At 56.8% G+C, this 15,077-nt stretch overlaps 6 protein-coding genes across 6 annotated transcripts; 3 read left to right on the forward strand and 3 right to left on the reverse strand.

Moving 5' to 3' along the window:
* Nucleotides 1–415: 415 nt before the first annotated feature.
* Nucleotides 416–3,465, reverse strand: B0I36DRAFT_236548 (armadillo-type protein; the record flags this gene model as incomplete). Its single annotated transcript, XM_046149475.1, has 6 exons — nt 416–599; nt 654–762; nt 817–1,060; nt 1,119–3,095; nt 3,211–3,269; nt 3,414–3,465. 6 exons carry the CDS (start codon nt 3,463–3,465, stop codon nt 416–418), a joined length of 2,625 nt encoding a protein of 874 aa, XP_046016593.1.
* A 1,419-nt stretch (nt 3,466–4,884) lies between these two features.
* B0I36DRAFT_66649 (uncharacterized protein) lies at nt 4,885–5,509 on the forward strand. Its single transcript, XM_046163184.1, has 2 exons — nt 4,885–5,003; nt 5,087–5,509. Exon 2 carries the CDS (start codon nt 5,095–5,097, stop codon nt 5,368–5,370), a length of 276 nt encoding a protein of 91 aa, XP_046016594.1. The 5' UTR covers nt 4,885–5,003; nt 5,087–5,094; the 3' UTR covers nt 5,371–5,509.
* On the reverse strand, nt 5,410–8,087 carry B0I36DRAFT_314151 (uncharacterized protein). Its single transcript, XM_046152717.1, has 3 exons — nt 7,672–8,087; nt 7,406–7,550; nt 5,410–7,331 (listed from the first exon to the last, which is right to left on the reverse strand). Exons 1-3 carry the CDS (start codon nt 7,677–7,679, stop codon nt 5,649–5,651), a joined length of 1,836 nt encoding a protein of 611 aa, XP_046016595.1. The 5' UTR covers nt 7,680–8,087; the 3' UTR covers nt 5,410–5,648.
* B0I36DRAFT_314153 (uncharacterized protein) lies at nt 8,076–8,949 on the forward strand. The gene has a single exon (XM_046152718.1). It carries the CDS (start codon nt 8,284–8,286, stop codon nt 8,740–8,742), a length of 459 nt encoding a protein of 152 aa, XP_046016596.1. The 5' UTR covers nt 8,076–8,283; the 3' UTR covers nt 8,743–8,949.
* A 273-nt stretch (nt 8,950–9,222) lies between these two features.
* Nucleotides 9,223–11,073, reverse strand: B0I36DRAFT_345583 (ferric reductase like transmembrane component; the record flags this gene model as incomplete). The annotated part of the gene is made up of 1 exon (XM_046156371.1): nt 9,223–11,073. One exon carries the CDS (start codon nt 11,071–11,073, stop codon nt 9,223–9,225), a length of 1,851 nt encoding a protein of 616 aa, XP_046016597.1.
* Nucleotides 11,074–12,757: 1,684 nt separating this feature from the next.
* B0I36DRAFT_314156 (uncharacterized protein) lies at nt 12,758–13,432 on the forward strand. The gene has a single exon (XM_046152719.1). The coding sequence runs from the start codon at nt 12,815–12,817 to the stop codon at nt 13,154–13,156; it is 342 nt and encodes a 113-aa protein (XP_046016598.1). The 5' UTR covers nt 12,758–12,814; the 3' UTR covers nt 13,157–13,432.
* The last annotated feature ends 1,645 nt before the right edge of the window (nt 13,433–15,077 follow it).

Here is a 15,077-nt window from a genome sequence, read left to right on the forward strand (position 1 = left end):
CTACTCTAACAAGGCGCCGGGTGGTGGAGGGTGGTGGTGTTGGGGGGAATCGCATCTCTTCGTTATCTCTTTGTGTGTGTTGGGAGGGGGAAATGTGTGGGAACCCAAAAAAGTATCAAGGTGGACAAATAAAAAACTAGAGATCGGCTGTCAAATATAGGGGGTGGTACATGAAGGGGAGCCAGTCGGATCTCTAAACGTGGGTGATGTGTCGTGGGGAGATGGGATATGCTTGGGCTGTGAATTACGATGATGCCGTGTTGTGGAAGGGGGTTTATGTACATAGGGTGCAGGATGAATGGCGCGCCAGTCAGCAACAGGCTAATCGCCATAGAGGAATTGAGAGTCCCCAATGGGCCGGAAATATGACTGTGTAGTCTTCTTCATTTGAGAGCCGTGCGGGTGCGGATCTCCTCTACTGCATGACTGACGTCGAGCCGCCGACTTGGCGCTTGACTTGCTCTCTCGCCCAACGGGCGGTTTCAATCGTCCGGGGACCAAACTCGCGGTTGGTCTTGGTCTCCTTGATGAGAGCATTGAGCCAGTCTTGCCTGAAGGCATCGGCAAGCTCGCCGTTGGGGAAGGCGTCGGCGAGATCACTGGAGTATATTAGAAGTTGCACTATAGGCGCGATAGAGCAGACGGTGACTTACCCAATGACACCCATAGAGGAGCGCATCAACGCCTCACTGCGGTTCATGTCCTGGGAGATGAGGTTGAGGAGCTCAAAGATGGTGCGGACGTGCTCTTGGAGAATTTGAGCTACAAAGAGTCAGTACTAGAAGCGTATCTTGGTGAGGGTATAAGGCGACTTACTCTTTCCGCTGACCTTCATGGCACCAATAATGCCGCTCCAGGCATCCATGATTCCCTCACGAAGCGAGATGACGTAGTCGTACAACTCATACGAACCATCAGGGGAGGCAGTGACGGTGGCTGCCTGCTGAAGCACCTGCGCAACAACGGACAAGTACGTCTCAAAGTGACCAGTGATGGCGGCAGCGATGTCGCCGAAGCACTGCAGAATAGCAGGCTTGAACTGGTTCGCCAGCGACGCGCTCTGGTATCGGTGTTAGCAGACTCTCTATTGGACCCAAGAAACGGAATTCAGCACTCACCCGGAGGTTGTTCAACAAGTAGTTCATGAAGTTGTCGCAGTAAGGCTGGCTGCGCTCGCCCATGGAGCGGGTGATGTCGCTCACAAGGCCAATAGCCATGGAGCAAAGGCTAGGCTCCTCTTGGTTACCGAGGGCGTTGTACAGGAAAGGGCTGAATGCCTCCATGTACTTGGCAAAGTCCTCCTCCATGGCATTCGCAAGACCGCTGATCGTGGCGAAGATGGCCTCGGGCACGCTGGACTTGCCGCCAACGCTGCTAAGAAGTTGCAGCGCCACCTGCATGATGCGGTCACCCTGAGGAGAGATCTCCTTCTCCAGACGCTGGATGATGGCCTGGAGCACTGTGCTAAGACTAGTCTGCATCTCCTCGAGAGCAATCTTGTCCTCGATGCTGACGACCTGGCTCTGCAGGGGAATGGTCTCCTCCAGGCGCTTGATGATGACATCGGAAAGCTGGGCGATGGCGGGGAAGCTGTCAAGGGCGGCGTGCTGGACGAAAGCACTGAGAACCTCGTAGGCAGTGGTCCGCACAGTGGTCTCGGATCCGGCCTGCCCAGTGACCTCGAGGACAGTCTGGACACTCTGGTTGAAGTGGGGAGTCAAGGGGTTAGTGGCAGCCTCGAAATCGCCAGAGAAACGCTCAGCCAAGTTCATCAGAGCCCAGCAGCACGAAGCGGCCATCTTGGGGTTGTGTACACCGGCGAAAAGAGCGCGGATCAGGGGGTCGAGGTGAGTCTCGGGGTCGATAGCCTCGGAGCAGGCCTCGGTGATCCTGCCAAGAGCGTAGGCAGTGGAATCCTTGACAACCACATTGCTGTCATCCATCATGGTGATTAGGATGGGAAGAGCCTGTGTCACAATGGGCTTGAGGACTGTCTCATCAGGGCCCTCCATGATGGCACCAAAGGCGGCGACGGCAGCTTCCCTGTAGTGCCAGTCTTCCGACCGGAGATGCTGCTCGACAAACTGAATGACGGGGGGAATGATGTTCGGGCCAACGGCCTGGGCATATAGCTGGAGTGACTGGTAAGCGGCCCGCGCTAGGTTGTACTCGTCGTCTGTGGCGTCCTCGTCCTGCTTGGTGAGGAGCAGGAGCAAGGTCGGGACGACCTCATTAGTGGCGACCCGCGCGAAGTTGTAGAAGGGGCGCATCTGATCAGAGCTCTCCACAAGCGCGTTGTCGTCCTCGATGCTGATCTCCTCCTCGCAGACAGTGCTCCAGAACTCGACAGCAAGCTTGGCAACGTCCTCATCCTCGTTCTTCATGCCGAGAATCGTGAGACCAAAGAGAGCCTTCTCCATGTAGAAACGCATGTTCTCGTAGTAGAGGCCCATGATGCGGTTGAGGCAGCCGAAAGCACCCTGTTGGATACGCGAGTCCTCGGACTGTGTGGCCTCACAGACGACCTGCATGATGTAGTTGCGCTCGCCCTCATGCTTGAAGTTGCTGCCGACAAACTCGAGGGAGTCGCCAAGGGCCGAGATAGCGGACAGCCGTACTTCAACGTTGGTCTCCTCCTTGCGGGCACCCTGGACGACGGCGGTGAGGATGGCGTTTGAATGGCTGACCAGAGCCGCGCGGAGCTCGGCGTCCTGGGTCTCGCAGATGTAGCCGATACATGTCAGGGACGCTTGCCTGGTGTGGGCAGCTGTGCTGTTGACATTTGCGACAAGAGTTGTCAGAAGGTCTTCCCACTGACCCCTCGGCAGCTCGATGGCGGCGATCGCAGCGATGACCTGAGCCGCGGCCTGTCCTGCTTGTGAGCTCTCGGCACCGAGCGTTTCAAGGGCGAGAGTCTTGACGCGGGTCTTTGTGTCTTGGTCTGTTTGTTGAAGCCACTTTGCTTGCAGCTCTTGCTGGCGTGTGAAGTCACGGGCGGTGAAGGCGTTCTTGAGGGCAAGACCGGCGGCGACACGGATGCCGGTGTCACTGTTGTTGTCTGCTAACGCTTGAACGAGGGTGGCTAGGTAGAGGGGCTACGTAGAAACGACGAAAGGTTAGTCATTGGCTTTGTTCACCTGTTACGGAGGCAGAGGTCGTGGGCGGGGAAGGAGAAGAAGTGCCTGCAGCTGATGGGAGGGGCGGGCTTACGAAGTTGTTCTCGGCAGCCTGGTTGAGCTGCTGCTCGGCGCCGGTGCGTGTCGCCGCATCTGCAGATGAGAAAGACGAGTTGTCAGCTTAGTTGGTCCTGGACCGCAAAGAGGCAGGAAGGCGTCGGTGACGCGCAAGGCGGACGGTGAAAGGAACGGCTGCGTAGCTAGCAAGCACAGTGGCAGCTTGTGGGGTGGACTTACCGGGCGACAGCGAGTTGCTGAGAACAGTGTTGATGTCACCGTTGTCAGCCATGTTGTCTGCTTCGTCCTGGATCTGGCTCTGGAGGTGGTGGTCGGAGAATCCAAGACGTGGGCGCGGCGCAGTTGCGAGGGAGGTGGTGTATTATTTTGGCCCGCTGTTTGGGGGGTGGTGGGTTTTGGAGGGGGAGGAGAACCAACGACGGTCCCTGGAAGTCCAACGAAGAGAACTAAGTACAGTACCCAGGCCTGGCGCGCGGGCAGAGTACCCCTTGGTAGTCTGTACTGTGAGCGTAGGGTCTGTCGGGGACGATAAGGCAGCCGCCCAACAACTGTCGTGCAAGAAACGTATTGATTAAGAAAGCGGTATTCTGACACCACTGGCAATAGTGATCAAAGAGACGTCTTGAGCAAGAGAGAAATCCAGAGAAAAGAGCAGGGTCGCGGGACAGAAAGGCTCTGAAATTGCAAGCTACAAACGGTTGCCCTGGGAGAAGGCAATAACAAAGAGTGGAGTATGGGCAGTACATAAATAATGAGCAGGCGCAACACCCTTCAGTCCCCAGCGTCCAAGGCCTTCTTTTCGTGCCGAGCCGGTAGGCTCCCTGGTGCCTGCTACGCCTTTATGCATCTCTGGCCGGTGGGAGAGACTGCTGCATCACATCCCCCAATCAACTCCAGCCGCCTCGCCTCTCACTGTCCTCCTCTTGTCGTTGATCATCATGCACGGCTGCCTCGTCCTCGCTGCGCCTCCCACGGCAACCCTGGAGCCCCACGATCACTGGCTGCAAGCCCGCTTGCTTGCTTGCTTTCCAAGGGGGCTCGCCCCGTCATCCTCTCAGCTTTGACGTTTGGCAGTTGACCGGCGGGTCTGGCAGGTGAAAGGAGGTTCTTTTCTGGAGGCTTTCGAGCCGCCCGCCGAGTGCTCGAGCTTGTCATTCGTCCATGCCGTTCCACGGACCGCCACTATTAGTAGCATCGTGTCTACTCAGTCGTGCGCCTCTCTGCCCTCGCCTTTCAGGAACTTCTCATATTGAGACAGCTTCACCCCCAAAGAAGAATATCACTTCTTCCCAGTGACGAGCGGACTCGTCTCACACCGTGGGCGAAACTCTGATTGAAATGCTGCCGTTCTTCACATGCCCCCCGCCCCTTTTCGGTTCACCCCTGTCCCACAGGGCGATGGTGGGGTCCTGAAAAGAAAAAGGGACTTTGGCGGGGAGGGGTTGTTGCCTTTCAGCTGCCAGCTCCTGGCCCGCCGCCCAGAGTCCATTCTGCTGCCCGCGCATACCAAGATGCCCAGTTGACATGTGCACTTACTTCATCAACAGTAGCAAGCCGCGCTCAAGTGACTCTTAAGGAATCGTTGGATTATGAGAAAGCCCCTCCCCCCCCCCCCTCTCGGACAAGAAATGAAATTAGTTTCTTGCCCGACAACATACATGACTCTTCCCAAGACAGCCACGCATGACCAGCACCTACAGCCGGTCCGTGCAAGCAATCTCCTCGGCCTGTACCTACCTGGCAGCGGCCCGTCCAAGCATGACTGCTCAAGGCTGCACCATGGGTACTAGCGCACGTGATGCACGCGCTGTAGGTCCTTAAAACTATTGGAAGCAGGAGCAAGTGCATAAGCTCAGCCTGGACGGGAACCCCCGCTAATCCCCCGCTTCTAGACTAGTCCATGAACTTGTTCCGTCATCGGCGCCCGTGTTTGACAGAGACCCCACGCTGGCTGTTGATGCTTCCAATGGCTTCGATGTCTGTTGCCTTCGCATGGTCCACGAGGAAAATGCCTGCATCAACCACTACTAGGTGTCAACTGCTTGTGAGAGACAGTGTGCCGCATTGTCCGAACAGGCGCGAGAATTTTGGAATAACCTGCAATCGCACTGCTTGGTCGGAAACAGACAACTATGCTTTTTGTATGTTCACTAACTTGTGCCTTTGGCCATGGTGATACTATCAAGATGCGTACAATGCAAATCCTCAACGCAACTTTTTTTTTACTATCCTCTCCCATCACTATCCTGAGCTGGAATTCACCAAAATACACACTCGCACCCAACTCCATCAGCTCAAAGTCTTCAATGCCCATTGACCTTGGCCTCCAAGTTGCTGACCACAACAGAAGCCGACCCCGCAGTGTTTGTCGTAGGTGCATCAAGGCTGACCTCAGGCTCGCCCTCCAAAGATCGCTGCGGGATGGGCTTGGGCAGAATCGGGCTCCCAGGTCTGCTACGAACGAGCTGTAGAGTGACAAGACGCATTAATTAGCTTCCTGGTCCATATCCTTTTCCTGACAAGACTTCTCGAGCAAGAAAGACTTACATTGCTAGCAGCACCCAAGAGAGCAATCAAGGAACTCTGGACAACATCTTCGTGGATGCCCACACCCCAGATCTTCTGCGAAGTGCCACCGATCGTGCACTCAATGTAGGTCGCCGCCTTGACGGTGGACTTGCCGTCCTGGTTGCCGCGGATGGCGTGCTCCTTGTAGTCGGCAACGTCGAGGTCGATGTTGAGGCGGCGCAGAGCGTCGACGAGCGCCGAAATGGGACCGTTGCCGCGGCCGTGCAGCTTGTACTCGTTGCCGTCCATAGAGACAACGCCGTCGAAGACACGGCCCAGGTTCTTGGTGTCCTGGGTCTTGCCAGGCGCGGGTGGCGCCGGCGATGCAGAGCGGTCTACGGAGATGGTGTAGTCGACCAGCTCGAACCGCGGGCTGGCGCGCAGGAAGTACGTCTTCTCGAAGAGGTCCGTGATCTCGTCCGACAGGAGCTCACGTCCGAGCTCATCGGCCTGCTTTTGGATGACCTTGCTGAAGGCGACTTGCAGGCCACGAGGCAAGTCGAGCTCGAGCTTGCGGAGAATGATCCAGGCGGTACCGCCCTTGCCGCTCTGCGAGTTGACACGGATGATAGCCTCGTAGGTGCGGCCAATGTCCTGGGGGTCCAAGGGGAGGTAGGGAAGCTGCCAGTGGTCTTCGGACTTCTTGCCTTCGGCCTCGCGCATCTGGAAACCCTTCTTGATGGCGTCCTGGTGAGAGCCGCTGAAGGCGCAGACCACCAAAGAGCCACCGTATGGCGCTCTGGGGTGCACGGGAATCTTGTTACATACTTCTACCGTGTCGATGACACGCGTGAGATCTGAGAAGTCGATGTTGGGGTGAATGCCCTGAGTGTAAAGGTTGAGGCCCAAGGTGACGAGGTCGACGTTTCCAGTACGTTCGCCGTTGCCGAACAAGCAGCCCTCTACTCTGTCGGCGCCGGCCATCTGGGCGAGCTCGGCGGCCGCAACGGCACAGCCGCGGTCATTGTGCGGGTGGAGAGAGACGCAGATCTTCTCGCGCTCGGTGATGTGTGTGCAGAAGTACTCGATCTGATCGGCGTAGACATTTGGTGTGGCCATCTCGACGGTCGCAGGCAGGTTGAAGATGATGGGGTTCTGTTCCGAAGGTCCCCAGGCGGCCTTGACGGCTTCGCAGACGCGGATGACATAGTCAGGGTTGGTGTCGGAAAAGGTCTCCGGGCTGAACTCGAAGGCCCATTCGGTGCCAGCTTGCTCCGGGTCGTCCTTTGTGATGGAGCGGGCGTACTTTGCGCAGGCGACGGCTCTCTCAATCGTCTCCTCCTCGGAAAAGTTGAAGACGATACGGCGGAAGCACTCGCTGGTGGCGAGGTAGATGTGCAGGATGGCCTTCTTGGCTCCCTTGAGGGACTCGACCGTGCGCTTGATCAGGTCCTCACGGCAAGGGGCCAGGACCTGCAACCAGACGTCGTCGGGGACCACGCCGGGAGTCTCGACGATGCGCCGCGTGAAGTCAAAGTCGGTCTGGGACGCGGACGGGAAGGCGACCTCGATCTCCTTGTAGCCGAGCTCGACCAGCATCTTGAAGTATCTCCACTTCTCGTCGCCATTCTGTATTTTCCCGCTGAGGTTAACATTCCAGATCTCCGGCAGTGCCTCGTCTTTTTGCAGAGCCGCAGACGTACCATGGGGTCAACTAAGCTCTGGTTGCCATCTCTGAGATCCGTGGCCAGCCACCGGGGCGCCTTCTCAATCGTCTTGGATGGCCATTGGCGATTGGGCAGGTTCAATGGCTTGAACGGCTTGTATTTTGTCGAGGGGTCCTTGAGCCTAAAAGCCAAGTGCGCAGGTTGCGCGCAGTTCGTCAGCTCTCTGGATCAGGATGTGGATTTTGCCTCCCCGCCTATATCTGAGTCTGGAGCTGAGGAGCTGGTCGCGCAGGGTGACTTACATCGGCATCTTGCCTGTGTTGTGTGATGTCGTGACCACCAAAGAAAAAAAAGTCAGGTCCGATCGCGGGGGGTTCTGTTAGTGGGATGTGCGCGCGAGCCGCCCGTACGTCAGTAGGCGGAGGGGCAAGGGTCGTTGCAGAGGGGCAGCAGCAGCCGAGTCGGGAAGGTCCAAGCCGGTGTGCGTAGTCGTCGCGGGGGTATTTCGAAAAGGTCAGAACTGCTCAATTACTGCCGAGTGGCGTCTAGGGAAGAATGACAAGCTCAGGCTCTGGGGTTTGGAAAGGGAGTGGGAAAGCAAGAGAGCTAAATGCCCGTGGCTCGCAGGGCCAGTTGATCACGAACGGCTGTCTGCCCGCCCCGAAAAAAACGGGCTTGGAGATCACCTAGCGCTTGCTGAGGAGAAGGGTGTTGCGGCAACAATTTTGCCAACCAGTCATTGGCAGGGCGCTTGGCTCCCCGGATTGCGGAGGTCCCGCCCTTGAGTCACTCTGCAGACGCACGCAAGCACACGATGCAGACAGATGATCTGGGCATTCGTTCTCCCGCCGCCACAGCTTCCGCTGCGAGTCATGCCACACGCTGCCCAATAACCACTGTGCGGACTGCTCTGGATGGCTTGCTGGAGACAACACCCAACATGCCCTTCTCCAGGCGAACCTGGCAGAGCTTTACAGATCACCTGGCATCTCTGTGACGAGGCACACTCAGTGGTGAGCCAGCCGCCACAGTTATGGTGTTTAGCAGGCGACGTGAACCTGCAGGCCCAAAAGAGAAAGGCTGCCCAGCGTTTGATGGGCATCGCTTTTCGATTGCCCCATCTCTTACTGTCTCGGCACCACTCTCTCCCCTCGTACATGACTGCTCCTCCGCGCCCTGTCGTTTACACTGCCCAAAGCCCCCTCCAAACGAAAACAACACGGCTGCAAGCACGTCTGCAAGAATCCACACGCTGGAGAAGAGCCGCAGAATGCGTCTCACATCACATCCGAGCACGCTTGTCCTCGGCTGCCGTCGGCGCAAGGGCCATAAAAAAAGGTCCGATCGTCGGGGGAAGCGGCTTTCGACTGTGATAAGAGCCCTATCTCGTGTGCTGCTGCTGAATGGAGCCCGTCGTTCGATGCTCCACTTGGACAGGCCGGCTGCGTTGTGTTGCACCGTACTGGCTGTGATTGTCAGCAGCAGAGTCAGATCAGTGGGTTCGTCATCTCGGTCGAATGACGAACAATATTGTCTCGCACGCCGTTTGTCTCTGACAGGCACATGGTGGGTGGTTCTGAACTCGATTCTTGACCTCCATTCTAGGAGAGGATTAGGTGCTGAACTGTTGTGATATCTATACAGGCATATACAGGCTCTCGTGCTTGGCGGCTAGGTAGCCAATGCTATCGAGGCTCTAAGCTGTCTAAGTATATATACAAAGAAAGTAGGTGTTATGAACAATGCAAGAGATGTCTGAGGGGCTATGCCAAGATACTTGATCCGAGGGGCGCAAGGAAAACAAAAAGAAATCGCTATGCCATGAAAATCGCTTTATGAAATGCAGTCAGTCTCTACCACGTGAAGCTTTCCTCCACAAAATCGACAACTGTGCGGTCGACTTGGACTTCTCGCACAGCCTGTCTGACATCGTCGGCCAGGGCACCGGGGCCACATACGCTCACGCACATGGCGCCCATCTGCTCCTCAACCTCCTTCTTCACCAGAGTCGAGATGTTGGGCCGGCCGGGGAACATCTGGACAGTGCTCGAGGGCGAGTTGATCTCCTTGGCATTCTTCGGCCTCGTGATGAAGAGTTTGATGCTCAGAATCTCCCTTCTGTTCGGCAGCCTGAGGACTTCGTCCATCCAGGGACGGATCCACTGGAGCGCTTCAGTGTCACGCATGACCCAGACCAGCGTGATCCGCCTCGTCGCCACAACGCCATCGTTGTGCCCCTCGATCAATGGCTTCAGATACGATAGCTGATGCGTGATACCTGTAGCACCTGCAAACAGTACAGCATGGCCATAGGAACCGAGTTGGTGGTGACCAGCATAGGGGCCTTCCATCGCCGCCTTAAGCCGGATCGTCTGGCCAGGGCCCGCCATGGCGGTGTTGTGGAGCTGCCGAGTGAATCCAGTATGGGCGCCAATGATGAAGGAGACCGACGTTGTCCCTCTCTGAATGTCCTCAGCCGTGGGAGGCCCGTCGTCAACCTTGGCTCGGCTAGATGCTGGGTGGTGCGCGACCCAGGCGATGGAGAATGGGTGGCTCTCCCAAGCTCGGACTCCAGAAAACCGCAAGTAGGCATGAGTACCAGGCTTGACCTCGATGTGTCGAGCCAACTCGATTGTGACTCGAGACGCGTCACCTGGTAAAGCCTCAACAAGAGCACTACTGAAGCCCCGCGTAGACCAGTTGTTGTAGGTCAGACGGAACATGCGAGCTAGTCTGTCTGCGAACCAAATGGAGAAGATCGCCACCATGAAGGGGAGCTGAGGGAGGTGGCCGCCCGGAACGTGAGCCGTCGAGCAGTGCACAAGGGTCATGGCCAAGATGAACATGGCGAGGAGGATGTGAACGTTGAGGAAGGTCTCGTAGAAAGCATGTCGAAGAGGCGAGAGTGATAAGACGAGAAGCACGAATAGTGCGATGGTGCCGTAAAGGCCGGACGCTAGGAATATATCGTCAAACAACCTGGCACCTGCCTGCTCCCAGTTTTGAGCCGCCACAGCGACGTAAAGCCAGGCGCAGGTGTGAACCACTGTTTCGACAACAACCACACGACCCATCCATCGGTGGAGCAGGTTGTAGGTATCGAAACTGACTCTCAACAGCGGGATGAGAGGATTGTTGCGACCAGCAAGGATGATCAGCGGAACCATGTTGACCACCGCAAGCGTTCCGGAGCGGCCTCGGACCTCGGCTGCCCGAGCAAACTCAAGACCGCCGGACCAGTTGAGGACAAACATGTAGCCGACATTGCTGAGAAGGTAAATGCTGAGAATGATGAAATGAAGGCGTGAGGGCAAGGTGCCGATGCTGATGGCCGAAGAGAGCTGAATCTCACGGTTGTGTCGTTTTTTCCACAGAGGCGCGTAGATGAGGTTCTTTTTGAGGCTAGGCATCCAGCTCCACTGCGCTGTCTTCCAGTACGTCTGGCGTTTGCCGGGCGTAGGCATAGCCGAGACCTGTCGAAGCTGATGCCACATGCTCTCCAAGATCCGAATTGCCAAGACGATCATGGCCATGATACCCAGAGTCCACCACAGCGAGTCCGAAAAGAGCATGTTGTTGTCTTGGTTGACGCCGTTCAGCAGGGTCGAGTACTGTCCGATGGCATCTGTTGCCATTGGGTCGTTTTTGGCAGCGGGGTGTGCCCGCCGCTCGATGGCGGTAGGCGTCGTAGACAGGTCCGCCATGGCGACGATCCTGCGGTGGAGTAGGGACATGCCGTTTCAATACTAAGCTGATGTTGTGTGATTGCTTGCTGTCAGTGATAAGCACTGATATATGAGTGACGCCACGGAGCCACCGGTCGTGAGAGAAGCCAAGCAGGGCGCGGCGGACTAGAAGATGATTTCAATTATCCGGGTGCGGCGCGGTGCGCTTTTGGTGACAATAGGCGATGAACAAATCAATGTGCTTTGTAGTCACAAGCGCATTGTGTGAGTCGACAATGGGTTGGTGGTGAGTGATTGTTCGGTCGAGTGGGCGGCAATTGAACAAACAAAGGACCAAAGCTTGAGAATCGAATCCACGTGTCGACACGCCCAAGCAAGAGGTGGCAGGCAGTATGCTGGATGGCGGATACCTCTGCGTTATTGCTGAGCTCAAGACGAGAGTAAGAAGTACTACCACGTGTCGGCGTGGTGGGAGATGCTCAGCAGCGTGCTGATTGATGGTGGTGTGTGTTTCACGATGATGCAGTTCAAGGACCAGGAGAATGACGTTGGTGAGGCAGTTGAGCTGAGAGTCAGAGAGGAGGAAAAGGGTATGGCGTCTGGGCAGAGATCAGGTGCGAGGCGATGGCCGATCTTGATAGCAGCGGAAATGACGAGTTGCGGCGGTTGAGGAGCTATTCCAGGCTCTGGGGCTAAGTGGAGGTTAGACAAAAGGAGAAAGAAGCGAAAGATGAGCGACCAAGGATGGCCAACCGTCCAGGCAAGCACGATGACGATCTTTGAGGTGCTAATGAATGAACAGCAGACGGAGGGACGGGATGAGAAGGGAATGCAGGCCGTTTTGAACGATCGGCGGCCACCAGCCGGGAGGGCTGGCGAGAGAGAGCACGGGATCCCGGCAGTCGTCGTGCCGCCGCCTGCAAAGGTCGTGCTCCTGGCATCGAGAACGATAAGGCGGGCCCAGCAGAGCCGACCAGGGTCCCACCGCCTCTGCCAGGAACAGGCGCAAAGTAGCCGCCTCACTGGTCCATGACAAAGGACCGTCTGACAGTGTGCGCGGAAGCCCCTGGCGGGCAACGAGGACGAGAGGGCCGGAGGGGACGGGAGGCTGGCCACTTGCGCAAGGGGTGCATGTGCGTGGCAGGGGTGGGCTGGCGCCAGGCCGGCGGGAGCCTATCGCTGACAGGCGTCGCGCTCGCCAGGCCTCAGGGGGTGCACGGCCAGGCCACCTGATAGGTCGCCAGTCGAGCAACCACGCGGCGCCACCACCAGCGAGCAGCCAGGGCGTTTCGTTTCACCTCGACGCCTCTTTTTCCGCATTCTCGTCCGTCAGGGGGCACTGCTGTCAGTCGTCGTTGACACATGCCGCCCTGCTCACCTGGACGAGCTACTATGGATGTCAGCCGATTGATCGCCCCCTACGACAAGCTACAAGTGCGGAGGGGAGCCCCCTTCTTTGCCGACATGGAGCAGTTCGCCAGCGAGGGACACGCAATCAGTCATCGTCATCCACTTCAGTTCCTGGTCTCTAGCCCGCCTCGCATCAACACCGAGTCGAGCGAAATCCTGGAAGCGGCGCAGCGGCCTCCACCTGCAGGGCAGGCACGGACGGAGGGCCCTCGAGTGCCCTGGCCTGCCCAGCTGCTGGGCCATATCTCGGCCCCACCGCCAACCTTGGCCTCGCCTCGACACTGGCTCGCGAGCTCGTCTGGCCTGCTGCCAAAGGTCGCTCGTGTCTGTTCTCGAAAGCGTCCGTGCCATGCTCGGCAGGAGATCCCCTCCCTGCCGGGTGTTCATGCTGCTGCCATTGGCGAGGCGGTCCTTGTCCCTCTTCACAGCCTCTCGGCCGATTTTATCCTTGGTGGTCATCAACGCGTGGCGTTGCATTTCCCAACGGTGCCATGGGGTTTTGGCCCTGTTGACAGCTGACACAAGGCCCAGCCCAGACTCCCCCAAACCGACGTTCACTGGGCCATCGATCACTGAAAAAGTGATGTTCGTGCTCGAACGAAGGTCAGGCTGGGTTTCTCAGTCACGACAACATCTTGGGTCGACTTGTCTCACTCGTGAGCACACGTGTTCAGCCACCCAGCCACTCTGATTAGTCGACACCGAGTTCCGCCCTTGTGGTGTAGACCCCGAAACGCACACCTCACGATGCTCAGGCAAAACGGCCCGGTGCCCTTCTTCCTATCTCTCGATCATGGTGTGAAATTCCCCAAGGACGACAAGCCATGGGTGACCTTGACGACCACATGAGCCACTGTGATCTCTGCATGTATAGTATGTCGTACGAGCTCGACGACGCCCAACAGCCAGCCAAGGCGGGGGACAATGTACCGCTCCCAGCACAATATATTGCCCACCCTGAAACAAAGCCACTGCCTAATTCGCTCCATGCCCCCCAGGTATGTACAGTAGTCGCCGCTCAACTACGGCAAGCTCTCTGGGGGAAATCCCCCCCTGTAAAGTGATTTGATTACTCAATCAGCACCCCAGCCCTCGAGTGTCATATAAATTGAGTGAGCCTCAGGGTGTCATCGAGGAGGATTAAAGGCCTTTGGCGACCTTCAGGTGGCACCGAAGGCTATCAAAATTCTGGACTGCAATCCCCATACATGATACACAGAGGCGTTGTATGCCAGTCCCAGAAAGGGTTGCATCTCGCGATAGGCCCTGGTTGCCAGGCTGGCTGCCCGGCTGGTCCAATATGCTCTTCGGTCAAGAACCATGGCACGGGACCGCCAAGCTCAAAAGCCACAATGAAGGACATGGGCACCACGCAAGATGTCTCTTGCACTGTCAGAAGCCATCGTGGCAGATGCAACGCATCGCTGTTGGAGTTAGGCCACGGCGATTTCGAATCAGCACTGGCTGCCAAGTCACTAAAATGTTATCGAAGAGCTTGTACACTGGGTCAGTTTGTGTTTTGGGAAACGATCGGCCGTTCCAGAGCCAGAAGACTATGGCCACTGCTGGCCTCGGGGGGTGACTGAAATCATCCGATGTCTGCTCTCAACTGTGTGGATGGTCCTGGACAGGGATCCATCTGGTTGCAAAATGTTCTTCGACCAAAGGCTTGGCTTCCTTGCGGAGGCCATCACCTGAGGGAAGGCTCCACAATCCTTATAAGAGTGTTTCCAATTGATGACAGCCGAGCCAGTAGGGGTAGCCTCCGGATGCTCATCTCTCACTTCCCATTCCGGTAGTAAATAAGCTTGTCGGACGATTCGGGCGTGCGATGCAAGTCCTTGGTGCTCCTGGTTGACCAGGAACTGATCGAGTCATGACAGACCTGGAAATTTGAAAAACGACCAGGTTGAAATGCTGGTACCGTAGAGCCCCGTCGAATATGAATAATCCGTTGTGCATGCCCTACGCGCAAGACAGCTCGACTAGGTCAAAAAGTCCCTCTGAACATGGACCTCAACAAGTCTTCTCCTCAGCGCCATGGGAGTACGAAACCTGTTGATGTGCTCCTGGGCCGATTGTGTCTCGTGAGCATGTCCTGCGACTACTAGCAAGAGCCGCGCTCATTGCAAAGTTGTTGATTGTCTGCCTACCTAATAGATTGGACAGTCATCTCAGAGGAAATATATATTCAGGGGGAGAACGTTTATCCTGCGTGATTGACAGGTTTGTCCAGTTGAGTGAAACGATTCGAAGCCGCATTTTGACAGCTGAAGTCCGAACACGTCGCTGTGGTTGGTGCTGTCCAATGTTGATGCCCCACTTTAACCTTCAACGTCTCTCGAGCCAGTCTGAGTGAAGGACCACACATCAGACTCCTGTGCCCATCAACTCAATATCGGCGAGTTCGATGCGGCGGCACTAGCAGTAATTGGACGTCACAACTGTCTGGACAGCAAACTCTTTGTCGTAGTCTTCGACAGTGGCAGCTAACGGCAGAACCCTGGGTGCGTGAGTTCAAAGCTCGCAAGCAGTCACGAAACGAGCAAGTCGCTCAAGCCAGAATCCAGCAATGGCCACGTTGGCAAGGCCCAGCTTCAAGCCAAACTCGT

This window comes from Microdochium trichocladiopsis (assembly GCF_020744255.1).
Source record: "Microdochium trichocladiopsis strain MPI-CAGE-CH-0230 chromosome Unknown B0I36scaffold_2, whole genome shotgun sequence".
NCBI classification, from domain to species: Eukaryota; Fungi; Ascomycota; class Sordariomycetes; order Xylariales; family Microdochiaceae; genus Microdochium; species Microdochium trichocladiopsis.

Bases quoted from the DNA above. Each gene is read 5' to 3' on its own strand.
- B0I36DRAFT_314151 (XM_046152717.1), bottom strand. The intron at 7,332-7,405 runs GTACGTCTGCGG...GGGAAAATACAG, and splicing joins AGAGCTTAGTTGACCCCATG to AATGGCGACGAGAAGTGGAG.
- B0I36DRAFT_66649 (XM_046163184.1), top strand. From the start codon at position 5,095: ATGAACTTGTTCCGTCATCGGCGCCCGTGTTTGACAGAGACCCCACGC.
- B0I36DRAFT_314156 (XM_046152719.1), top strand. From the start codon at position 12,815: ATGCTCGGCAGGAGATCCCCTCCCTGCCGGGTGTTCATGCTGCTGCCA.
- B0I36DRAFT_314153 (XM_046152718.1), top strand. From the start codon at position 8,284: ATGGCTTGCTGGAGACAACACCCAACATGCCCTTCTCCAGGCGAACCT.